The 26,697-nt window shown below is 38.7% G+C and overlaps 1 protein-coding gene across 5 annotated transcripts; it reads right to left on the bottom strand.

The window, feature by feature from the left end:
* Window positions 1-236: 236 nt before the first annotated feature.
* PLA2G10 (phospholipase A2 group X) lies at window positions 237-26,582 on the bottom strand. 5 transcript variants are annotated; one of them, XM_053957850.1, is made up of 7 exons: window positions 26,447-26,582; window positions 26,016-26,160; window positions 25,207-25,303; window positions 9,492-9,903; window positions 4,893-5,058; window positions 3,325-3,431; window positions 237-797 (listed from the first exon to the last, which is right to left on the bottom strand). In XM_053957850.1, exons 4-7 carry the CDS (start codon window positions 9,538-9,540, stop codon window positions 652-654), a joined length of 468 nt encoding a protein of 155 aa, XP_053813825.1. In that variant the 5' UTR covers window positions 9,541-9,903; window positions 25,207-25,303; window positions 26,016-26,160; window positions 26,447-26,582; the 3' UTR covers window positions 237-651. The 5 variants fall into 5 exon arrangements, with proteins under 5 accessions (XP_053813825.1, XP_053813827.1, XP_053813828.1 ...); XM_053957854.1 differs by lacking the exon at window positions 237-797 and adding an exon at window positions 3,096-3,176; XM_053957852.1 differs by lacking the exons at window positions 26,016-26,160; window positions 26,447-26,582 and adding an exon at window positions 16,384-16,498 and having other exon boundaries at window positions 25,207-25,220.
* Between the last annotated feature and the right edge of the window lie 115 nt (window positions 26,583-26,697).

Here is a 26,697-nt window from a genome sequence, read left to right as displayed (position 1 = left end):
GGTTTGCATTTGCATTTTTAAATCTGGCTCTAAAGTTCTAAGGGTAGCATTTTCTCCCTGTGCTTACAGGAAATTCAGGGTGTACATAGAGTAAGGAGTTTGAGGCATATCAAATAAGCAGCTGTTTAGAAAACTCGATTTAAAAAGTAAATGCTGGAAAAAAACCGATTATATGATTCTTCAATGCAGGTAACATTACTCCAGGTAAATGAAATTCAACACTTAAATTAGGCTTTGTAGTAAGTGTTTAATGTAGATGAGAGGGCTCTTTGTGCTGACACTGTCACTTCATGAACTTTTTCCAGTCAGTTCAAAGTTAACAAACGCTAAGGTTATAGCCAGGGGAGGGGGGATAAAAAGTTTACAACTAATAGTATTATCAACCTGAAAAATCTCTGAATCTGAATATAAACAAAAATTAACATTGTCAGTTACTCCTTAAGCTAATAAACTCAGATTTCTGTTTAGTCAATAATAAGTGCATGGGAGAAAGTAAATAACAGGAAAAATGTTTACTTTGGCCATTTTGAGGTGGAGAAGCTGAGGTGGAATGAAAGAGTATCAAGAAAGGGGAAAATTATTTCTTGTCATTACTGTGGCCAGAAAAAAAAAAAGTAATTTTAGATTTAAATATATACAAGAGTTATGTATCTAATACCTACACAAAGGCTGAATCTCACCACACATAAAGTCTGGCCACAAAAGGTATTTTCTGTGGTAGGGAGCTTTAGAAAAACATTTGGCAGCTTCACGGTCACATTCACATGCCATTTTTTGACATTTATCTTCTAGTGAGTCTGAAAGAAAGCACAGTAAGTTTGATATTAGTCTGAAGAAATTAAAAATTCCAAATGGAATACCAAGAATTGTTCCTTCACTTTCCCAATTTGCAATACAAATGCCTTACATTTCAAGTGCAATATAGAAACTGTACTGAGCTTTGGTAAGACTGAGAACCTGTGGAATACTCAGTAATCATCAATCTTGGCAGGTGAAAATACAACAGCCAGATAAAGACTTAAATACTCTTCTAGTTTTTTAATAAAGGAACTCTGATAACTGATCTCTCTTTAGAAAGTGGTATGGGATCCTCCCTGCCTTCCCTCTTGCGCTAGTGAAACTTCACTTTGGGAAGATATTACATTCATATACCCTTTATAATCTACTACAGGATATAGCATTAAAAATAACATATGGGATATATACATGACATGCAAAGGTGTTCCATGTCCAGCCTAAACTGCCCACCTTTTTTTATTAAGGCATTCAGTGAGAAGTTAGGTAAAGTGTGTTTGTGTGATAAAATCCATGTCTAGTCATGTTTGTTTTATACTGTAGTGTTGTAACTTAACAGATTTCTTGGCATGAGTGTTCCTTCTTGGCATGAACATTTTCTTCTACAGCAATGTATTTTGGATTCAGTGTGCCAACCGGGAAGTGTGTGGTTTTTTTCTCTCCGTAACTGTCTGTAAACTAAGAATCCTTGATTACATTTTGTCTGAGTGTTTACCATTTTAAAAGCTTAGCCAAATCACTGCTTGAGATTTGTCCAGGAGCAGAACAAGTGTTCAGTTTTGTGAATGAACTCAAATTCTGCCATGAAATGGAAGTGTTCTTAATGTATATGTGTTTATGCTGCAACTAGCTGCCCTAAGAGCTACTCAATAGCACAGGTAGCATGAACAACATGATAGGATAAAAAATCAAAACATGTTAACTGAGAACTATTCCTTCTTCTGTTCTTCTCCTGGTATTGCTCCAGACTTTATCTTCTCTGTGCTGTGCCAGGGACTTGGTTTCCTGACACCATGCCTGCTATCTTGGCCAGTATTTTGGATATTGTCAGGAGCAAAATCTTTACAGCCAAATAAGGGTGGACTGTAATGTGATTAATTAGTGTGAGAGAGAAGATGTTTTGTCCATCTGGGGCAGGGGAAGAAATGAACAAGTATTCTGAATGACACAGACACTTGGGCAAAGTAAAGATTAAATATGAAGGAGGAAAGAAAGTAATGTCCAAACTGCCATTTGTTTTCAGGTCAGGCAAATTCTAAATTGAGTATGAAATGAGAGGGTTTTGTGTTCTCTGTAAATGGCCAACTGTTGCCTTTAAACCATGGTAGTCAGAAACTCAGACTTGTTTTAAACAAGTTTATGTAAGGGTTTTTGCATTTCTGTAGTGCAAATAATAACCAATTTTTAAGCTCATTTGCATTCTAGGTAGAAGCATAAAATTATATATATATATTATAATATATATATATATATATATATATATATATATATATATATATATATATATATATAAACTGACTGAGCATCTAATTTTTAAAAACAAAACAAGCAAACAAAATCCTGAACAGCACACAAACAAAAAACCAATATAAAAATGTGACAGCAACAAGAAAAAAACCCTGTAAATATTGGGGGCTTTTGAGAAGCTACAATTTCAATGAGTCTTTGAGTATATTGGAAAGCAGTTGCTAAAACTTTGGGAGTCATGAACAAATAATGCAAAAGAAAAGCTGGATTTTCCTGTTAACCATTTTTGGGGGTTTTTCTTTTATTGTGATTTCTTTGTCCTTCCCTTAACTCAGCATGGCAAGTATATTTTGGAACAATCAAACAAAATTTATCAGGATGTGGTCAGCAATCTGTTGCAATTTGTACACTTCTGTTATGTAAATATTTTCAAATTAACATTTGTTAATTTAACTTCCAGAAATAAACATACTCATCAAATATTTTATTACCTCATTGTTTGAAACTGTAACCTGTAATTATGAATTCATTCATAAATTGCAGCCATCAGTGCAACTGATCAGGGATAAATATGCCAAAAACATGCCCATTATAAACTTAAAAATAGTGGGAAGTATTTTCTGCTAAGTAGGGAAAAGATCTTTTTAAACTGTTACCATTTTCTTGTCTCCTGTTGGTACTTGCTCTCCAGCTGGAGACTTGCAGGGAGTAGCATAACATGGGTTCCTCAGCAAATGTAAATGCTGAGTGGCTGAGTAAAAGGATGGTTGTGGTTGTGTTTTCTGAAAAGGTAATAGATGCATCTAGCTCACAGTTTTGTTTGCTTATGTCAGTCAGAGGGAGGATTAAGAAGAGGAAACTGCATCAACTGCAGTTGATTGGTTTAGCTGTGCTTTCTGAAGGCACAGCGTATCCTGGCAAAAAAAAGTCACAAAAGGAAGATGGTAAACTAAGAGGTTTACAATTAATTAAGAAAATACCTTTCTAATGAGATAATTAGTAGAATTAAGAAACAACCAAACAAATAACCCAACACCAAAAAACTCCCAATTGCTCACTCACCACACACAGCAGAATTGTCTTTGCATTCCCAGTGGTAACTTTCAGTCTTTGGCTGACAGCCTGCTTGTTCTGCCCTCCCGTAGCAGCAGTCATGGTGAAAGCAGCACCTGAGAGGAACAGAGATGGTGATTTACGGTCACACAGTCTGGGTGGGGTTTATCAGTGGGTTACTACAGCTGTGGAATAATAAAACAGTCAACATCAGTGAGCGTACAAGCATTATCTGCTCAGGAACCAAACCAAAAGGGTAATTTTTTGGTTTGGTTGATCACCTGGAAAAAATTACTACTTTTTCATTTAATAAGTGATGAGAAAAATGTCTCGTATACATTGAGCTAATTGAATCTTCAGAGCATTTTCAGCTATATGTGAGTATGCTTTTCTCCTAGCCCCTTCCACAAAATGAACTGTTAGCTCATTATCATCAGAAAATTTAAAGTTGCTCAAAATTACTATTTCAAAATTGTTCTTGTCATAATTGGCACAAAGAATTTTTAGGCTTTCTATGGCATTGTGAAACTGAACAGTACAGGTAAGAATTAGTGACAATTTAATGCTTAAAAAAGGCATTAAAATATGTTGGTGTAGTGTCTCTGGTGTGGAGTCATTGCAAGCCCAGAAAAGCAAGTAGAGGAGGTAACAAGGACCTGAAATTGGGCAGCTTGTAAGTTTTTGCTGCAAACCATGTACATCCTTTCTTTTTGACATGCTGGAAGAACTAGGTGTATCCACAAAGTATTCATTCATTCATTCATTTAGTTTGCTCCTGGCAGACTAAAACCATCAGATTACAGCAGGTAGATGGTGTTTAGGTTGCCTGAGGAACTTGTGTCTGCAATAGGAAAAGTTAATGCTGTGAGCTCTCACTTTCCAATTACTGTTTTTCCTGTGCTTATTAAGTAATTACTTGGTCATTCCCCACAAATCATTGTGTAAAGATCCTGTGGTACATAACAGTTGAACAGCACAGCTCAGTAACTCCATTTCATGCATAGAAATTTAAAAAAAAACCCAAACCACGCAACAACAGAACAAAACACAAAATCATCTTCTTTTCTGTTAATGTTCAATTATAAGTTATGTTGATGATAATCGGTATGCTGTGATTTAGTACTGAATGGAAAGGTTTGGGTTTTAGAATTATTTTTCAGCAGGTTGAATTTTGCATAATTCTTATGTATTATTTTGAATACTAATAACATGGAAGATAGTAAAATCAAAAGATTTTTTTGTTGCCTTTGTTTTTTAATTTTTACTTTAGATAGCTTCAATGTTTGAACTTTAAAGCTTCTCCAACAAGACTTTAGTTATTTAGTTCTTTGCTGAAACGCAACAGCAAAGAAACTCAGTTGTACTGTGAATCCTGTACTAATGCAATGAGAATTTGAATTAAAGGCAAGATCGTGTAGATCTACAGCAACACAATTTGAATGCCTCAGAGTTTCTTAGCAATCTGAGCTGTGTTTAAACTCAGTTCCCTCTCTCAAATAGGCCTAATTTATATTTTAGTCCTTTTATTTGTCACCTGCATTCAGCACGTAATTATTCAGAGAAGTAGTTACTCTCACCAGTCTACTCTGTCCTTGGGCCATCCTTTTCCTCCCAGGCCACAGTAGCATCCGTAGCGTAGGTAGGCAAAGGGAGAGCGCCCTGTGGTGCATCTGATGGCTCCGGCCAGTTCCAGAATTCCTCTTCGATTTCTCAAACGGGCTTCCCCAAAAGTGCCTTTATAAACTGGGGACAAAAAACTATTATTGAATCCAGCACGTGAATGTAAAATAGTTGGGATTGTTTGGGTTTTTTAAAGCATTGATAATAAATGACAGTACTTGAAATTAATCCAGTTTTATTTTTGACACTTTGGGGCCATGCTGCTTGACCCAGTCCCTGTGTCCCCAGTCCACAGAATACTGAATCCTGAGAACAGCTGCAGTGGTTTCCTCCCGTGGAGGCAGTGTGCAATGGCAGACCAGTCATTTCCAGTCTTGCAGCTGATGAGGGCCAGCGTGTGTTCTGGGGTCCAGCCCCACCCAGTTGCTAAGATTAGCTGTCTCAGGGTTGCAGTGTTTTCTCTTTAACATAACGTGTAATTTTGCCCATATTATTTTGTAGAATGTAGTGCTTTACATTGGAAGAAAAAGGTCCTTCATGATAGGGTTTTGGTTTTCCTCATTTTTAGACAAAGCAGCCAAATAACTGGTGGGGATGGTGTGGTGGATGTAAGGCAGAGAAATGGATGAGTGCTTGGAGTTTTTCCCAGGGAAATTAGAAAGGTGGGGTTTGGTTATTTTCCTGTTTACTTTTGTTTGGGGTTGTTGTTTAAGTTATTCTCACTATTATTTGTCCAGAACAAAACTTACTTTAGGAACTATATTTTAACCATCCCATATCAGTATTAAAGCAAGAGGTCCCAAGCAGCAGAAAACTGTTGAGACTCGGGGTGATATTTTTAGGGGTTCATGTCATGCTGAGAGATAGAACTAACACACTGAAGACCCTGATGGTAATGGGCAGCCTCTCCTTGCAGTGCAGGCTCCAAGCTATTCACAGCAAATTTTGAGAAGCTGAATAACTACAAAACAAATTCATTTTAGAAGGCTTCTGATTAGAGTTTCTTATTAATTAAACTACTTATTTTGGTATGAGGAGAACAGTTTATAAACCTAAACTCCAGTACTGCTTGCAGATTCCAAAAGGCATTAAGATTTAATAACTCATAATACCTGTGATGGAGACAGCAGAAAAAAATGGTTAGACTTCATTGTTGGAGGCTTTGATGGTTACTTTCCTACAAAATAACTATATCATTATGCAGTTTTTATATAACCTGCATAAGCACATAAGCTATTATAATAGGATAATAGTGTTTTGTATATAGATTATATCATAATAGATTATATGATTAACTATAATCAGTTAATGGAAAATCTGACAGAAAAAATACCGGTCCCAGCACAGTTGAGTAACTTGAAATGTGTGGGATGCGGGTGACCTCTGGCACTTGCAATGTCATGAAACAGTGGGATTTAAACACCTCATGAAATCACCTCAGTAAGAAATTCAATTGGTTTGTGTGTGAGAATGGTAAAAGAAACACTTTAGGAAGAACCATCAGGCAGCATCACTTTCCTGACTGTTGACCACTCCCAGATCTTGTGTCTTCTGCTTTTTGGGCATGTGATCTAGGGGCAGAAGTGTTGAAACAAGGGTGTTTAAACTTGCATGTGCAGCTTTGGCCATTGATTAAAAACAATCATATCCTGAGGAATTAAGAAAAGCTTCCTTGCTATGTAGTCGATTGCAGTTTCATTTCAAAGCTGCTGAGTTGGCACTAAACTTCCTTGCTAAGACAGTGAACAGTATCTGTTGTGCATGGCTCCTGTTCCAGAACATTTCCTGTATGTTCAGTGTGAAATTTTGATTCTGGGTAGCAGAAGCATCTATTTGGTTATAAACAGATTTGTTTTATGATAGCATTGAGAGTGTTACCTTCATTGTCAGTACAAGTTCAGTAAATTCTGAGCTGAAAACCCTGCAATAAGGCTGCAGCATTACAAGTGACAGCTGGTTTTGCTCTTCAATGTCAGTAATGGTTACTCTTGTAGAGTAGACAGCCAGTAATGTCTGGAGGAACCATGTTAATGGCAGAGCTGTGTTTGCTCTGCATGACCTTGGGGATTCTGAAAAAAGTGAAGAATTTTTACACTGTGTCTCAGTTCCTGGTAACTGGGGAAGGATGGTATAGGAGAGATAAAAGTCATGAAGAAGAAAATAAGAATTTCTAAATCATATTCCTGGTTTCATCAGAGAATTGTTTGCTAAGTTGGGACAATTCCCAGTCCCTTGATTTAAATCCATGACAAGTAGAAGTGATGAACTTTCTGATGAACTCTCTGACCTGAGGAGCTCAAGTATAATATGCTATGTGTCTTAAAGAAAAGGACATAAACTTTTTGGCCTTGTAATATATTTGTGTTACAGCATCTGGACATCCAGTTGTAAACCAGCATAGCATAGATACTCTGAATATGATATTCTGTCGCAACAGCTTTATGAGTTGAGTTAATAAAAGCAATGAAATGCCATCTGAGAATGCATAGAGCTATGGAAACTATCAGAGTATCAATATGTTGATGATGATGATAGTATATGCTGTTTTGTGGGTTTAAAAAGAATTTTTAAGCCATTCTTTTAAAGACTGAGGATACGGAAACGGGATATCTGTATGCAGTCATGGTGCTCCAGTAGTTCAGAACTTGAAACTTGGGAATAAGCAGACTTTCTGATGCATTTCCAAGATCTTGCAAAAAAATAACTCTCTGGCTTATAGAAACCTTACTTTTTGCTTAGATTTTTACCTCTTGTTTCCTAAGCCATCAGGATTGGCCTTGTTCACCTCATTTTATTGCCCAGACAACTTACATGCTATCTCCACAAACTCTGGTCACATGTAAATTTTTTGAAAGGTTAAATTTCCCTGTTTTGATACTTTGGACCAGTTGGGAAACAGATAAATTGCATTTCCCGTGCTCCTCACTGCCCACGGAGTGGGTGACTGAGGTGCCTGACTCAGAGCTATCAGAGCACAGCCAGGCTCTCTGTAATGAGCATTCCAAGCTGGCAGAAACAGTGATTTCATTGCTTCCCTTAATGTTCTTCTGAGGTTTGTCCCATGCAAAGGATGAAGTCTGGAGGATGATCAAAATGCAGAAGGAATCAAAGGGGCAATCTGAGGTCAGGAAGTAGAATTGGGGCAGGGAGCTTGGTGGGCCCTAAGTTGGCCCCATTATGCAAGCACCTTACCTTACGGACTTTAATCACAGGACTGCCTTCCCCCAGACCCTGTTCCATTCTGTGCCCAGAATCTGTTCTAGGAATTAATTGAGGCTCTTTTCATTAGGATTCTGCTATTTGCAAGATTTGGTGTGGTGAATTTGCAAATGGTGTAGGAATGTATAAAAAACACCTGCAAGAGAATCTTTTACTTAAGGCAGCTGACTGCTATTCTGGAAGATAGGATTTTATCCTTACATCTGTCACAAAGGTTCACCATGAGGTTAATTTAATCACTTTAAAACAATGCCTATTGATGTTTACAAATAGTAGGCTCCCAACCTGCTGAATATCCTGGGGCTGGAGTACCAAGCTACCACAGCACTCAGTGAGAACCAGGCTTTGAGTAGTTGGAGTTCCACATAATTTTATGAAGTTATAAGTTAAATTGGGTTCTACCATGTCACCATGGGAACCTAAAATTAGAGGATGCTTTTTTGTGTCAGCCCACATACCTATCTGAAAAAAAGGGATGATAATATAGTTTCAGAGAAATGACTACAATCAGATACTGTACTGATGAATACCTCAGAAAACCTATGAGGAAATGGACTGGTAATTGTTACAACCAGTCTTTAACACTGATTAATAAATAGGATGTAGGAGACAAAAAAAATAATTAAATATTTGCAAAGTGACTAATTGGCTGTGTGAAGGTGTGAGGCAGGGGTCCTTTAATTACATTCTCACATCATAACTCATTCATGAAGACTGATTCATTTTTCAGAAGAGCTCGGTTAGGGTTTTGAGACAATCTCAGTCCTAGCAATTCCTGCTTCTGAACTGCTTAGTAACTCAAGTGCTCCATGACAGCTCACTCCAATACCCAGAGAAGAGCGGGGGTAAAGCTACTGGCATTATAGAAAGATTGTTATTTCACGTGCAAGCTGCAAACTGATTTGAAACACGGAACTTTGTTAGCGGAGTTGAACATTACTGATGAACTCTACAGAAGTAATGTGCACCCCTCCAGCCCCGCTGCCATGTGCAGGTGCGGTCTGAGCACCGGCCGGGCTGCCGGGGTAGCTCCAGCCGCCGCTGGCAGTGGCAAATCGGGGGTTCCCGTGGGCGAGTCCCACCCAGCTGTGCCCGAGCGCTGGCCACCTGTCACAGGGACTGCTCTCCGGCGTGGGAACACAGGCACCTCTCGTGAATGTTTCTCCTAACACTCCTTTCTCTACCCCTCTTCCCACCTGCCAAGCCCCATCCGGCCGGGTCCGGGCAAGGGAGCGCGTCCAGCAGAACCCGCGGAGGCGTCGCTGGACGCGGCCGCTTCCCTGCCGGGAAGGACCGTGTGGATGCCGAGCCCCGGCCCGGGGCTCTGCTCTACTCACCGGCCGCCGGCAGCAGCAGCAGCAGCAGGAGCGGGGACAGCGGCGCCATGGGCAGCGACGGGCGGGGTGCGGGTCCCGGCAGCGGCGCTGTGCTCGGCAGCGGAGTGTGTAGGTGTGTGAGCCGCAGCCCGGCGTGCCGGCTATAAAAGGCTGCTTTCTGCCCCGAGCCGGGTCCCCCGGAGCCCAAGTCCAAGCTGTGCTGTCCATCTGGCCAGAAGGGAGGAGCTGCCGCTGGAAGAGCCGGCGAGAGCTGGGACCTGTCAGTCGGGCAGCGGAGCGCGGTGCAGGCACGGAGGGTCACACCCCGCAGGTCTGTGATGGGGGCTGCCTCTCCGCTCCTCCACACCTTCCTGCTCTGGCAGCTGTATTTTCTTTTTGAATTACAGCAGTTCCTAGGTAATTTAATCTAGATCTGAAGAGGAAAGCAGGAACGGCGTTTTAAGTTAGTCTTGTGGTTAATTATAACCAGTGCTGAAGACGTGCTCTATCTGGAGTCTGCATCAGCCAGACTTCATCTACTGATTGCTCCTTTCCTTGGATGACTAAAGGACAACCAACTCCTAAACCAGTTACGGATATTTGTAGCTTGATAAAAACTTTTTAATTGTACCTCAAACAAACTAAACTCTCAAAGTGAGTATTTTTTTTTTGTACATTATATATTTGCATTTTTTTCCATTCCCTTTCCAAGTTTTGTATTATTTTGTAAAACGTACAACTAGGTATCTTATTACAATCAGTTTCATTGCTTCTCTCAACACTTCTTTCATGTGATTTTTGCTGTGTTCATACTTTCCAAGTATTTCTTCAGACCTTTTATTATTGCACTGAAACCAGTGCATTTCCTGTCAGTTGTTCAAGCAATCAGAAGCCCTGAAATTTAGAGTATTGATTTTGTGTGCATGTGTTTTGTCTTGTGGTGTTCATACTTTTTCTCTTTTTTTGGCATTTTTATATTCCAGGATATTACCCCCATAGGATCCCATTGAGGCCTACACTGCTAGGATATAGAAAGAGAAATAAAACTAGTTTTGTTTATGGAACTTAAAAAGAATTTTTTATTTGTCATGTCATCTTACTATTGGAGAGTAGTTTGGTGGGGGGGTTTTGTGAATGGTATTTCATCAAAGAAATAAAATTATTTTTTCATGCACATACTGAGGAATAATCATATATTTGCATTAAAATGCTCTGATTTCTGTGTTATAACATTCATCTTTATTCAGGAGAGGTATAAAGTCATATGTGATGTGATTCCAAGAGACAAAAAGCATGCACAGACAGATCAGATTTGTTTTTGTTATGCTCTCATTAATCCAAGCTCTCTGAAATGTTTGTGTTGGCAGTGAAGTGAGGGTAGCATAGGATAAATGTGGAACATCGATTGGAGGCAGGATATTGATATGCCATTGGGTGGGCCTTTGTGCAACCCCACGCAGAACACCAGGCAAGGTGTGGCAGCTCAGCCAGGACTGTGCAAGGCATTTTGCAAGGCAGAGGGTGCCTGTGGGAATTCCACACAGCAGAAATAAGCAGGGTTCCCACCGGAGTGCTGGTGTTCTGTGGAGAGGGGAAGGTTGCTGGAGGCTTCCTGTGAAGCCGCGATGCCTGCAGATCTGTACCAAGCAGCCGCAGGAGCGCTGTGCTGGGACAGTGCTGCCAGCCCGTCCTTCTCCTTCCAGCCCTGTGCCTGGCTCTGGCCAGCATGGGGAGCACAACTGCCACTGTGTGTCCCAACATAGCTGGAGTGGAACACGAGTGAAGTAGGTTGTGTGGCAACCAGAAAGGCTGCTCATGACCCTTATAAGTGTTGGTAGAAAACCCATCTATTGGGGATTTTTTTTACCATTTTTTTAAGATTACATTGCTATTGCCATCAACTGGGTCAGGACAATTTTCCTATTACTCATGGAGTCACATCGCTAATTACTGTTACTCTGGTCTTGTACTGTCACTTATACTTCATTTGTTTACCGACTCTTCCGGTCAATAAGTCACACCTATTAGAACACTTTAATGGTGTCTGAGAGCTGCTTAATGAAACTTCCAGTTGAACACTATCCCATTCAGCATACCATTGCATATGACAATGAAAACAGTATCCAAGGGAGCAAAATGAATTACATTTCATGTTGTTCTTCAGGACACTGACTGATGCAATGTTTAGTGCAGCTGATACGGTTTTCTCTGAAGAAAGGAAAGTAACCTTATAACCACTGAAAAATCAAACGAGACTGAAATGCTCAGACTACAGCTGCTTCTATCAGAAAGTACACAAAGATATGTAGGGACAGAAACTGTATATAGTGATGAAGTAAGGAATGCAAGCCATGAGTTCTGATTCCTATGAGTATAGTAAAAGTTCAAAGGAGAACATCCAGTGAAATTGGTGACAGGGGAGGAAATCTGGTAGAAGAAAATACTTCTATTGAGGCAGAGCTAGATTGTCCAGTTAATTGCCAGGCATATGGCTAAGAAAATATACCACTAACAGACTGGAAGTTCCTATGAATTACAATGATAGAGCCATATTTTTAAAATTAGATTTGGTTCCCTTTAAATTTCTTAATTAAAAACTTATGTAGCAGTGTAGACCTGTCATATTTCCTTTTGTAGTGTTTCTTTTCTTCTATTTGAAGCACTTGGAAACTGGCCTAAGTCCTATGTGACAAATGGCATTTTCCCTCTTACTGATGAATTCTTTCTGTCAACTGGAGTTGTGCAGGGGTGGGGAGAAGCATTTGCTTTTCAAATATACTTTCTCAAAAAAGGCTGCATGTGCCTTATGATTGCTTTAATTGTTTTTAAATCTGAGAAATAGATTAATATAATTGAGACACATGGCTGTACTGAGGAACATTCTCACAGCATAACACTGTTATTGGGAAACTTGTTAAATCAGTTCTAAAAGCCTCATTTCTCAGGGTCCAGGATTATGTACATGCAGGAAAACAGCAGGGTATAATAACCCAAAATGTTAAAATGCATATGGAAAGTGATAGAATGGTCTAAAATATAGTTAATGTAAGTGCAAGTTATCCACTACCCTGTGATCAGGTGAAGGTAGTGATCTTAAGAAAGTGTAACAGTAGATTTACTGCTGACTTAACAGCTGAAAAGCTGTCTCTTTTTTTTAGTAATAATAGCTCCATTAAATTATTTTATTTAGTTACAGTAGTTATTTTTCCTGAGAAATAAAAAAAGCATGGCACCTACCTTGGTCAAATTTACGAATACTCTGCATTTAGCTTGTTGTGAAACAATATAATGTTGCTGCTGAGTACTGATGAGCGTCTAGGCAAAGTCCTAAAAAATGCCTACAGCATTAAGCATGTGGCATTTAAGCCATAGGGCATATCTGCTGCCTCACTGAATTAATGAACTAATAAAGAATGGTGAAATAAATTATTTTCCCATTGTTAGAGATGGGAATGGAGGCAGGATGATTTCCTTAAGGTGCTTTATGATGGCTGTAGCAGAGTTAGAAAACAGAAATTTGATGTTTTGCATCCCAGGTTAAGTCCCAGATTGGGTTCTTCTGTGGCACTGTCTCCTGGAGGAAAATAAGGAAAGAAGCACATGCCTTACTGTGAGGGTATCAGAATAATTAGAACTGAAGAATTGTTTCCCAGCAGTTAAGTCAAATGTCTGTGTTTACTTGTTGCTATACTTGGTAAATGTCTGAGTTATTCCACATCTTCTTAAACATTGGATTGGGACACAGGTTTTGCCTGAAATATATCCTCTACAAGTGTATGTTCCTTTAGATACTGAATGTCCATGTAGTACACAACTTCTTTATCATTGTTGTCTTCATAAAAATACCAAACCAAACAGCCTAAATTATCTGAGTATTTATTTGGAAACATTCAGTGCTTTTGTTCCCATTTTTGGAGGTTTGGCTGGGTTTCCTCACTTTCATGTCCTTCCATCTCTTAGTTCCTTTTCACAACCAATGCTTCCTGTTTACCAATGTTTTCTTCAGCTCATGTTGTTGGGAATGTTGTCCCAAAGTGTACAAGAGTTATAAAGCCAAGTTTTGAGAGACAAGCTCCATGTGGAAGATTAGAAAACATTCTGCTAAGCCATTTTATAGTATTTTGCAATGTACATGTATTATCTCAAATCCAGTTCTAGCATACACAACAAAATCCAACTTTAAGACTATAGCACCCTATAGCATAACTTGTAATGTCTCTGGTAGTGTAGTAAGTCTCTGAGTAGCACAATATGTTCCAAGAGAATTTTGGGGATCATGTCTGTAGCGTTGTCCTTTCCATGCCCTTTGGCAGCAACGTTACTCTGTCCATGCTGCAAAAACACCATGTAGTGTGTCACTGCCCAAAACAGATAGCTGTGTGCTGGAAAGGTTGTTATTACAGAAATGTTCTTGAAACTGCTATAATGTCTGCAGAGGAGCTGAATTACTCCTACACTTTTCTTCTCTCCTTCTCCTAGTTTTATTTTTTTCCTGATCCCCATTCTCCCCTCTGCTCCTTTAGTACAACAGCTGCTAGCACAGAGTCCATTCCATCCATACAACCACCCAGGCAAGTAATGAGATTGCAAGAACGTTCTCAGAGCACCATGTATTTACTGATGCAGTTCTGTCCATTTTTATGGCATGGAAATACATTGCCTGTCTTTGAGCAAAGGCACACACTGGAGATGCTGGGGAAAGACTATAATTAACTTGCAGCTTGCTTAGCTCTTAGGTTCTGACAGTCATCTCTGCCTTCCAGAAGATTTGCACTAAGTCAAGTTCTACATTTGGCATTTGCATCCAAAAAAAAAGACTCACGGCCTGCTTCTTGTGGAACCCAGGGCTACTTCTTATTTTTATATGTTGAGGAAAAAAAAGACTTGGCAATGCAATGTGTGCATGTTTCTAAAACAGAATTTGAAGTCTCGAGCATATCTCTGGAAGGATATTTGACTTGCTTTCTTTATATAGGTTACATCAACTTGGATTCTTGAAATGGCTGATGTAATGACCAGGATGATGGGATAAAATGACCTCCCAGCACATTTGTGGGTGATACCAAATTGGGGGGAGTGGCTGATACACTGGAAGGCAGGGCTGCTACTCAGACAGACCTAGTCAGACTGGAAAAATGAGCTCTTGGGGACCTCATGAAGTTCATGCAAAGTCCTGCAACTGGGTTGGCATAACCCTCCAAGTGGGACAGGCTGGGAACAGCTGGATAGAGAACAGCTTTGTAGAAAAGGAGCTGAGGGTTGTGATGGACAAGCGGAATGTGAGTCAGCCGTGTGCTTCTGAAGCTACTGCGCCCAGCTGCAAACTGGGCTGAGTACCACTGGTAGGCTTGGAGGGAATTGATTCTTCCCCTCCATCTGACACTTGTGACACCACATCTGAAGCTCTGTGTCTCATTTTAAGAAAGCCATTGACACACTAAAGCAAGGGTACCAAACTGCTCAGGCAGCTGCAGTTCATGACATACAAGAAGATGAGAGAGCTGGATTTGCCCAGGTTTAAAGAAGATGGTGAGTGGAGATCATTGTGCTGTGAAGCACTTTGTAATCATGCTCTTCTAGCATTTTGTGTAGAAGAAATGCAGCCACATTTTTTCCCAGAGGTGCTCAAGAAGCAATGAGCACAACCTATAGCAATTCAATATAGGAAACTTTTTTTTTAAGGATCAAATACTGAAACAATTTTCCCTGAAAGGCTATGCCAACTCCATCCTTCGAGATATACATAACTCAATTCAACATGACTAAAAGCAACCTGCTTTAATAGGACCTGCCATGAGGAGAAAGTTGGACTACAAAACTTGTAGAAGTCCCTTGCCTCCTACACGATTCTGATATTGTGATGTGATAGCAGATATCTTCAAATTAGCAGTTCCACCCTGCCAGGAAAGGAGACTCCAATATCACTTCCTTTTGCCTAAAGGTTTTTATGAAACCATGGCCTGTAGGCAGGGAAGGCAGTAGGCCTATTCTGCAATTACAGATTAATTGATAGTATTTTTTTTCATATATCATCAAGTAAAAGATGCAAATGCACTGGGGAAATCATCTGTGCTGAATTCAAAGAGACTTGAGATTTTGCCCACTTCTATTATCTAGACAGCTTTGTCACAAACAGAAGCAGTGCCCTTTTCATACTTTCCTACCATTTTAACTCACTGTTATGAAATCCCATTTCTATGCCTTTGTCCTTGTTGACCATTTCTGAATTTTCTTCCAGTTCTATTTTTACTGAGAATGGGGGGGGAGGCTGGAGAATTGAATGCAGTATCCAGGGTGGAGACAGAACATGGATTTATAGAGACTGCAGACTATGCTTCATTTAAGAGAGAAGAAAAAGGAATTCACAGTTCTGTGTAATTTTGTGGCTTTTTCATTGTCTCTAAATGTTTTAAACTGCTTGAAAATAAAATGAAGATATTTTTGTTACCTGTTTATTTGTTCACTTCTTAGTTGTTTTGTTCTTCGCCCTGTGAACAGTGAACACCCCATTGGTCTGGTCTCCTTATCTTGCAGCTTTCTTTCAGGAGCATCTGTGCAGTTTTATGGCAACTGAACCCATCAGGATAAAATCCCTAAATAATGTGTCCATCAAAGGGAAGGTGAGTAGAATGTAGCCCTTGATTGTTCCAGGCTAATCTGCACAAGAGCCCTCTGTCTTTAAACACCATCCAGACTGCTTTGGGAACTGGGAAGTTACTGAATTTCTTGTTGAGGGTCAAAAAATCCCTGCAAGTACTGAGGGGTAAGGAACACAGGGATTAGCTAGAGAATTTAGGAGTAGGGGAAAAGTGAGTATAGGAAAACTTGTATCTTTAAGACATGTAAGATCAAAAAGGTGCTGAATAGCGCTGAAGAACTGTGTCACTTGTCAAGTAGGTTCTGAATCTCTCACCTCCAGGTCTCTGTGGGATGGAGTCCTACTTTTATTCTTTGCTTTTGCAGAGTGGTTGGGATGAGGAGTAATTGAACCACAGAACTGTCAGCACTAACATCATGATTTGCTATACCTGAAATAAACCAGATACTTCAAATCAGCCACAAGATGCAAGAGTCATTTGCTGAGAGCATGCACAGAGTGCCAGTGCACAACAGGAAGGCTAATGCTCAATAAAATGTTGTTTAGGCACCAGGAACTGCTTGATTTCCAGTGAGAAGTGGGGACTCAGTAGAAGGTAGGAATTTAAATGCATTCTCAAATCTGGGCCAACATGACAAACATATGTTTTCTATGTAGTCCTATTTTCCACTGCATTGGAAGGCAACAAATGCCATGGGGACTATACAATATAAACAAATTAGAACTATTTATATAACCTATAATTACAAAGAGTTAAGCTTATGCTTCTTTGGAGTATCAATTACTGTCTTAAGAATACATTTTCCTAAAACTAAGAACGATTTTATAATTCTATAGACTTTGTATTTCCTTTAAAAAGATCAGTAATGGACAAAAGAAGACATATTTAGGACACTTATGAGCAAAAGACTTGTAGACTCATTGCCACACAGAGCTAAGGAAACAGTGGAGTGTGAAGGAAGTTGCTGAATTGAAATCCCAGTACCTTCTACATGTGGCAGTGCTCAGGGAAGATGATATTTAGCTCTTACGATGTTCAATGAATCTTCAAAGACAAATAGAACTGTTGCATCTTCATCTAAATTATGCTGAATGATAAAAATTTTGTCTAGCTTCTTTTTGTGACTATGAATAGGAATAATATGGTACATATAAAATTTTATGTTGACCATATTCAGATTACCTTTTAAAATAGACAGCTTATGCATGCTTGACATTTTTACTTCACAGAGCAAAACAGTTCTGCATACATGGAGTATTCCGAATTTTGTGTATCTGCACATAGGATCTGCATACTGAAATGTAATGGTGATTTCATGCTGCTGTGGGACTCACAACCATCTAATTTCCTAATTCTGTTTGCAATTATTTAATGCCATGTTAATGTTTCATGTTCCTGTAGTTATCTCCCCTCTTAGAAAGAAGAAAAGATAAACCCTTATTAGTTTATGCACCATGTAATCCCTAGGAAGGATTTGCCTGGGACAGATAATCTTCACTTATGTTGAAGTCTTATTTAGAATGGAGGGTCAATTTAATTACATAAGTAAGCCTAATTTTTATTCTGTAAAATACTAGACTGAATTTTTGTTTAGATTGGTTCTTTCTGACAGCCACCCAAAAAAAAAAACCTGTATAGTTTTTATCAAAAAACCCAACAGCCAACAGATACTGCACATCACTCTTCCAAATGCAAGGACATTCATGGATGATTTTGTGCAGAGATGCTGCCAAACATCCATTTTCTTGGATAAACTGGGCTTTTTCATTCACTTATTTTTGTTGAATCAACACATAGTTTGTCTACAGATGTGTGCAAACATGTTTTACATATTCATACAATAAAGTTGAATTAAAATGTAAAGCAATGTAAAGTAGTAAATTCTCTGTAATGACTCAATTCCTGTTCCTATAGGAGGGAATGCATCTTAAGATCTAAATAATACAAGCACTAAATGATCACTTCTTTCATGTATGGAGAGAAACATTTTCTACCATAGCACATATCTTGCATCCCCCCTCCCTCAGTTTTCTGTAATCTGCATAGTTAGCTGATTACTGCACAACTGGAAGGACTGGAATTAGGTGGGTCCTTTTATGATCATTATGACAGCAAGTGGAAGGAAGAGGAGGAGCTGCAGCAGTCCTAATTTTACTTGAAATACTGGGCTTAGAAACCTATGTGAGAACACTGAGCATCACAATCCCTTGGAGAAGGGTTGACTTCGAAACAAGTGTCACTGCTTACTGCTGTGCTGCTGCTTTCAAGTTTTTGGTCTTTGAATTTTTTCATCACTTTTTTTCTGGTCTCCATCCATCATCTTTTTATCTTTGGCTTCTTAAGTCACCTGTCATTTGTTCAAGGAGATGAAGGTCAGATCATCTGATCTGACTTGTATGCCACAGGCCCTGAAATTTCTTATACCAGCCCAAGTAATTTTTCTTTGAAGAGAAATATTTTCTACCTGCTTAAAGCATATAATTAAATTTGGAGTCACACAGCATTAGAAGATAAAGAACTTCCTGTTCTGTTACCAGAAGAGCATCTTGTAAGGGGCCTGTGTCTGGAAAAAGGCTGAATGGAGTAGGCACCAGAGGTAGAGACAGGCCAACCTAATTAGGGAAGGATTTATTTAAAGCTGATTGACTTGCAGTAAAACAGGACTACAGACATTCAGTGTGTCATATTTTTATAGTAAAAACAAAATTTAATAAACACAACTTCTTTATCCCCTCAGAAAAAAGGCGGGCTGTTTTGTTATAAGCAATAATTTGGACCTTTGCGAAAAGGAAGTAATCGTAGTAAGTTCAATACTAAAATGTTTCAACTGACAGAGAAGGTTTTGTCTTTAGAAAATATAAAGTATAAACTGCATTTGTTACAGGTTAGGTTCTGACCTCAGTTAAACCAGTACATATCTAAAAGGTAACAAAAATGTATAAAATTATCTAATGCCCAAGATTCAGCAGTTTAGAGAAGAAAATACATTTTTAAGTAAATAAATTATCACAGCTGCATAAGTCTCATTTTACAAATTTCAGTAGTGAGACTCAGGATAACTGAACAAAGTCAGTGGCAAGCTGCAAATTTGAAGAGCCAAGCTGCTTGGCAGTTTCTGTGCTTAAGTTCTGCTTATTGATCAAGAATAACAAAACCGTGGTTTTAAAGAAAGGCTGACACGCCCAGACTACATGAATATAGAAAAACCTCAGAAGGCAGGCAACATTTCCTTTTAAAATAGCTTCTAACAATGCTTTAGTATAATTATACATGCTCCAGACTCAGGTTTGGAAGAATGTTAACTCTCCTGTCAATCAAAAACCTTCTTTTTGTGCAGCCAGTGGGTGGGGTGCCATATTTGAGAGCGCAGCATTCAAGTTAAAACCTCAACCATCCAAGGTTTGTTTTGAATCTTACAGCACACAAACTCAAACCTCAAATTTTGTGAAAGCCTACATTGTCAGAAACACAAAAATAGATTTATAAAACAGATTCCAAAAGCATGTAAAAAGTGAAAAGTTGATTAGATTGAAGTATGAGAAACAGCAGGACTCTGCCTGTTGTAGCAACTTCAATCTTAATGGCAGTGCAACTCTGTTGCAACTACAATTGTTTCTTAAAAATATTACTCCACGTACCTATGTCCTACCTTGCAATAGCTGTGTGGACTAAGACTGTGTGAAAGGTCTTTGTTGCTCCACCAGTGTCATTATGTTTAATGGCTACTGTAAACTGCATGTCCTTCTGGATTCTCTTCCATACTTCAGAATTAGAACTCCATGAAGCCACGGATACTGTGTTAGTCTGTTAGTCCACTGTCATGGAACTCTCATCACTTCTGATATTGCCAGTTTGTAGGAGCAATCTCTATATACCAGGATGCTTCCAATCCAGCTGACAGCTGCAGTAATGTCAGCACCACTAAATTAGGCAGTGCTAAAACAGTAGTTCATACTTGCTCCGCAAAACCCTTGAGCAGTGTGCTTAGTAGGGAATACTGGCTTTTTCAAGGAAGAAGAAAACGTGCTAACCTTATTTTTAGATGTATTAATTTCTTCAGATTAATTCTCTGAGGAATCACTGATTTCCAAGCATTATGTTGTTTATATGGCAAATCAATTTTTGCCTGAGATTTCAGTTTTAGGGTCATATTGGTTTGAATGCATGATAGAGGGATGCGATGCACGAGTCTTTATGGAAAATACTTTCCTAGGGTATCTATGGCAGCATTCATAGGGTCATGGAACGGTTTGGGTTGGAAGGAACCCTAAAGATTATCTTGTTCCAACCCCCTCTGTCACAGACAGGGACACACTCTACTAGCACAGGTCACTTTAGGGATGCATTCAAAGAATTCTCATGCTTTCCTGCTCTACTTGTATGATTTCCTTAAAATGCTAATCCTTCTAGTTTGACAAATAACAATTAAAATATTCTTTACCCCTTTTGTATTTTAAAACACTTACTTGCCCAAGAAGAGTCAAGAATTGAAATGAAGATTGCCAGGAAGGAAAGAAAGGTGAATTCTACAAAGTTTTGTCTGGAAAAGTGTGTTTTAGGAGGGTGGAAGGACTCTTTTCACCCCTGCCCTCTGAAGAGGATGTATTTTGAATCCTGGATTTTGGTAACAATTGTAAAGAAAACAAAGACAGCTCTTATCAGTTTGATGCTCAGCAATATAAAACCAGAAGTACACTGAATGCATCAGCTAACTTCATTCCCCTTGTGTTTCTGCAGAGGTATTTTCTTTGAAAGACTCTAGTCAAGTCTGGCCATTCCTTATTTAAAGTTTTATTTAAATTCAGAATTATTCAGTGTATATATAAAATTGTTCATTTTGTAGCATGACTTTCGTTTCACTACATTTCAGGAGACATTATTAATTTTCTTTCAGCATTTTCTGCAACATGAGAAAACAAAAAGCAAACATTACTTGAAACTCTAATTGCTTGCAAAGTGTCAGGGGTGAAGCTGAAGAATTCCTTAAGTATGTTTTTATACACAGACAGCTTGAAGACACTTTGCCATTTGGATGACTGCTTGACCTTTTGGAATAAGTATGACAGTTAAGATAAGCTGATGAATAAATGCTTATCCTGTTTGCAGGAATTAGGGTATTGGTCTACAACTGAGCATCATGGTTGCATTCTCTATAGAAGACCTGAGCTTCCTCCACAGTACATGGAGACAGTTGAGAATTCATAAGAGCCAATATGATCATTGGGAAATGTCATGGAACTTCACATGGATATGGTTAAGCAAGGCAGAGAGGTGTAACATTTAGGCCCTTTGACCTAAGACTGCAGGGAAGCAGACTCAGTGCTGATGTGTTAATAGCTTTCAGGATACGAGAGAAACAGTTTAGAGGCTTTGAAGATGTTTAGCCTACTTAGCTCACCTACGAAAAGGATAATCTGTTTGCCAGCTTCAAGAGGATTACAGGCAACCTTTAGCAGTCTCCTGCAAAACCTGCTTCAGAGAGGTCATTCATGCTCAGAGCAATCCATCTCACAAAGTGCGTGATTTAGCACTTCATTGTGGCTCAAAACTGAGCCAAACTGATTGTCTTCATGTACTGTGCTTTGGTTCATTTGTTAGAGCTGTCTCAGAGTATGGGACTCCTTTGGAGAATAAGACAGGGACGGGTGCTCCAACCATGACATTCAATCTGTGTGTTCAGACTAAAGCTATTCCAAAGTTAACCCCTGAAATGTGCATTGAGGCTGAGCATTCGACAGCTACACAACATTTGTTTTATGAAAGGACTTCATTTGGATGAGTCTGCTTGCAGGGAGGAGCACAGGCATGAGCATGTGCAAAACCAGCAGCACCAGCATACACCTTCTTCTCTGGTCTCTCTTGGACAGCTTGTACTAAATATACACTCCTAAAAGGCACACTATTTTTCCTTTGACATTACCAAGAGATTGAGATCTTCTAGATCTTGGCAAAGCTAAAAACCAAAGAAAGGTTTATTCTGGCAGGAAACTCCCTGTGGAGAGAGGTATTTCTCAGTTCTGCTGTGTTACTTGACAAAGCATCATTCTTTAACTGAATTAGATGACAAACCATTGTTTCCACCTCCCCCATCTTCTTTATGGGCAGATTTAAACCTTATATATAACCTGTGATAGAAAAGAGATCAATTCACTTTACCCCTATTCCATCTTTCCAGTTATAGCAGAGTTCTCTAGCATTAAAGACCTGATGTAGTTAACCTCTAAATAGACAGCAAAGCAAATATGGACAAGGTCAGGTGAAAAATCAAGATATTGAAAGTAACTAAAACATAGTTCTAAAGTACGGCTGCAATGAGCATTATGTATTGAATAAAACACTTCCTGAGTTTCATGCTAGCGGATGCAGTGACAGTCTCTATCTTCCAAAGGAAGTAATCAGACACACCTTATATTGCTAAATTAGTTAGTGCAGCCACAGTTACAGAAAAGCAAATGATAAAATTGAGACATGATGTAAACAGCTGAAGCTCACGATAATGGGCTAGCTAGTTACAACAGTGAGGTAAATATTATATTAGCAAACAGGTCAGAAAATAGGTGTGATTTTCCTTACCTTAATCTCCAAAGCCAGTTTATTACATACAAATAAAACAGCACTTCTGAGAAAATGGAATAGGACAAAATAATCAAATAACATAGGACACAGATTGCTACATTTAATCATTCCTAACTATAATAAATAACAAGGAAAAAAAGGATTCTTTTTAAAGGGTAGGAAAAGTTCTAGTTTTTTTTTTTTTTTAGAGAAACTGAAAGACTAACATAATATTAACAAAATGCAAAGTGTCTCTGAAAGAAGAGTTGACAAACTAAAAACAACATTATGTGCTTATCCTGCACTTTCAGAAAGGGTCCTTATCTCACTGGACATGAAGTGAGAACTGCTCACAGAACTACCTGAACTTCTGACTGCTCATTACCTAATAGCTAGGATAAATAAGTTATCATTAAACCAAGAATTGAAGCAAGGTATATATAATTCCTATTGAAATACAGCCTTTTTGTCCACACAGATACATTTCTCCAATTGTAAGAAATTTTGCAAATGTATGACTCTCTTAAGCAAATAATAAAGCACTTAAAAGATTTTTACAGATCTTGAGAGTATGCAGTGTCAAGGCTCAGTAAGGTAGAAAACTGAATTTAATCTACTAAGACCCTGCAGAACAGAACTTTTATTTGTATCAGCCTCTCAAATTTATTTACTCTTCAGTATTGCTTGTTTGAATTAATACAGAATCTTCCACTTCACTTTTAAACCATATTTTCAAAGTTCTCTGTGTCTGTGGCTCTGCAAATGAATCTTGAATTTCATAGTCCAGCAAAAACTTTATTTGCAAATTTTTACATACTTTGGACAACTAATGCTTAGGAAGGCTATCTTAGCTAGGCACCTTGACTGTAACAATTAAAATATTAACTACTGCATTTTTAGAACAGTGTACTTGAAGTAATGGTTTGGGTATTTGCTGTAGAGACATTTTCAGGAATGGCTTCAGTTTTGCCACTCTTCCTGTCCAAGTGAGTGTGTCACCATCAGGAGACAGTCTAGGCTGTAACACCACCCACAGCCAAATGATTCTGTCTCTTATCCTCTCCCCTGCCAAAGTGAGATGGTGCAGTTTGATTTGTTGCCAAACATACTGAGTTTGAGTAACTTAGATACCTCAGGGCGTAAAGCTATCTGGGGAAAAAAACCTGGATCCATCTCCCACCTGACCATTATAACTGTTACCACCCTTTAGAGAAGATTAAACACTGAGACTGGCAGTACCCCACACCCTTTTTGTTTTATTTCTGGCTAACAGAAGATCTCTAACCAGTCATCCATTTGAAAAATGGTTTTGTGTTTTTTTCTGCTCACATCCTCATTAAAGCAGTCATCCATTACTTTGTCACAATGCAACGTATTTTACTCATGACTCACCTCTGAGGCTATCCTGAGGCCTGAAGCTAATACTTCTGATGGCAGCTGGCATTCCAGCTTAGCCCCGCTTAGTATGTCTGCTTTCTGCACTGAAACGGCTTGACTTTTTTTTTTTTTTTTTTAATTCAAGCCATCCTTTTTAACGTTGCACCTTCCAACGCAGAAAAATCGTTGTTCCGCACCTGTCGTGGGCCGGGTCAGACACGCCCCGGGAGAGACTCGCTCCCCCTGCTGGCCCGTGGCAGCGAAATTCCCCTTGGATCGAGTGAGATAATCCACGGCGAGGCGGTATGGAGTGGCTTTTTACGGGGGTTTAATTTTTGCCGTGGATTACGATTGAGACATTGAAATCAATCCAAGATACTATCTGTTGTAAAAAAACCTACAGGTGTTTCACTGCCTTCCACCAATTCCAACAAAATTTTAACATGCAAGAAAGAGTAATTTAAAAAATGCTACATAGTTTCCCAAGGAAACTAAAGGTTCGTCGGTAACCTCGGCTCATAACCACTAAAGTTACAGTTTAACTTGCCCTGTGGCTGTTGTCAAATACTCTGCTCCCCTTCCACCACGGCCAATCTCACAGCGATAGCAGAAATCACGTCTCTGCCAGGGCAAGAATGGTATGCAAAAAGCAAATGAACTTCAATGGTTGTTAGACTGACAAATCACAAACACAGCTTCGCAGCATCCTATTTGTGTAGTTGAAAGATACTGATACACTGTTTAGCGCACGTCTGAGGGTAACAAAGTTATAATATATAGATGTTTAAGAAAGAAAAGCAAAAAAGTAAAAAAACCACCACAACCTCTTCATTGATACTCAGGGTAAGTGTTGTCTGCTATAGGATAGTTTTTCTTGCATGGATTAAAGAAACCATACAGACTGATGTAGTTCCTGCTAAAGTAAAAGTCATCCTATTTTCATGACTCAAACCCATAATGTGACTGGTAAGTGCTGGAAATTATAATGTATAATTTTATTAGCATTTAAAAAGGAAAAGCTGTTGCTATTTCAGTGATGTAGTGGGTCAGGGTTTTCAAAAGCATGGTACGCACATGAGAGAGCAAATAAAATACCACAAAGAGCATAACTTCCATACAATACTCAATTTTTTATCACAGAGATATTAAGAATCCATCACTACCAATAAAAAAAAAGCAGAAACAAAACTTAATGCTGGCAATACCTTTTAGTGAGAGCCCTCCATATGCTGGTCAGCTACAAGAATGCGCCATAGATCTTCCTGTTCTGGCCAGAGAAATGCTCACTCACCTCTGGGCATCCTAAGCAAAGAGCTGTGTCAAGTGGTGGCAGTGAATTGAACAATAGCCACTGCAAATTGGCTTCTAGAATGGATTACACTAAACTGTATTTGATATACACATGATTACCTTGATTAAACAGCAGTATTTTGGTTAAGTCACCTTTGGAAGGGAATTGTTCACACTCTAATTTAGTTCAATTTAATTTTGCACATTTCTCTTCTCATAAAGTTCTAATATGGTTTAAGTATTTCAGTTTGGTTAATTCAGGTCAATACCCCCAAGTATGACTTTGCCAAAGAGGTTCTCCTTTTCATACTTTCGTTTTGTATAAAGCTCTGTCTTGGTGAAATTTTATAGGCTGCATACATTCTTTGATGTGGAATATTTCCTTGGGTAGTAGTTGTAACATAAATTCATGTCTGATCACAACTGACTATTTTTAGAGATGTTTAGAGGGAAAAAAAAAAAAGGAAATTTGCTGGTTTAATTATTCAAGGAGATTTTTCTTCCTCCCCATGACACATGCAGAGTTGGAATAACCATATATTCCATAACCACTGTTTGAGGTAAGAGAGCAATGTCACCATCCATATATTTAGTATGCAATTCTGAGCCTGGGAAAGATCAAGAACTTGATTCAAATTGAAAAAAAAATGAAACAGCAAAATCAAAAGTGTTTTGAAGGGAGTATACTCCTCAAATTATCTCCACACACAAATAACTTACTTACATCAGAAATTCCAGTGAACTGTAATCTTCATGTCAGAAAGTGTTGCATGACAAGGACTTCCGATGCTGCAGATTAAGGAATACACTGGAAAAACGTACTTGTCTTCCACTCATCTGGAACTATCATTCACACCCATGTAATCCTCCTGATCAGTGAGCACATAAGAAATATGGGTTCCAAAACAATTTATAATACTTGAATTATAAAAAGGCAGACTGATTTTGTCTCCTCTCCAAAAGTTTGTTTAGAGTTGAAGAGAAGTCCCTTTGCTTGCTTTGTTTCACAAATTTATTCCAGATTTTATGGGAATGTAACTTTTGAAGTCAGGAACTTCTTCAATAACCTCCTAATTCTAACCCAAAATTTATTTTGTTTTCTAACAGTTTGAAAGGCAGCATATTTATACAGACATTTTAGTAATTTAACTTTACCTGATGTGATTTTCAAGCTCATATTTGCAATCTGTATTACATCTGAAATTTCTGAAAGTAGTCAGGAATTCCCAACAGGCCATTCTTTCCAGGTGAACAGTATGCAGCAAATCCTAACAGCAGGCTTGGAAAAATCAGCAGCATGATTTATGTAATACCTATAAATCAAAAGGATTAACAGCTAAGGTTAATATTTTCATTGTGTTACTACCAGCCAAAAGGTTTTACCTCAGCAGTGGCTTGTTGTTCTG

Source organism: Vidua chalybeata, chromosome 16 (assembly GCF_026979565.1).
Source record: "Vidua chalybeata isolate OUT-0048 chromosome 16, bVidCha1 merged haplotype, whole genome shotgun sequence".
Lineage (NCBI taxonomy): Eukaryota > Metazoa > Chordata > Aves > Passeriformes > Viduidae > Vidua > Vidua chalybeata.
Note: the sequence above shows the minus strand (reverse complement) of the source record. Positions and strands in the feature narration are given on the sequence as shown.

Coding starts and splice junctions, on each gene's coding strand:
- PLA2G10 (XM_053957850.1), bottom strand. CDS start 9,540: ATGGCGCCGCTGTCCCCGCTCCTGCTGCTGCTGCTGCTGCCGGCGGCC. Junction 5,059..9,491: donor GCTGCTGCTGCCGGCGGCCG/GTGAGTAGAGCA, acceptor TTTTGTCCCCAG/TTTATAAAGGCACTTTTGGG. Junction 3,432..4,892: donor CCCAAGGACAGAGTAGACTG/GTGAGAGTAACT, acceptor TGTTCCTCTCAG/GTGCTGCTTTCACCATGACT.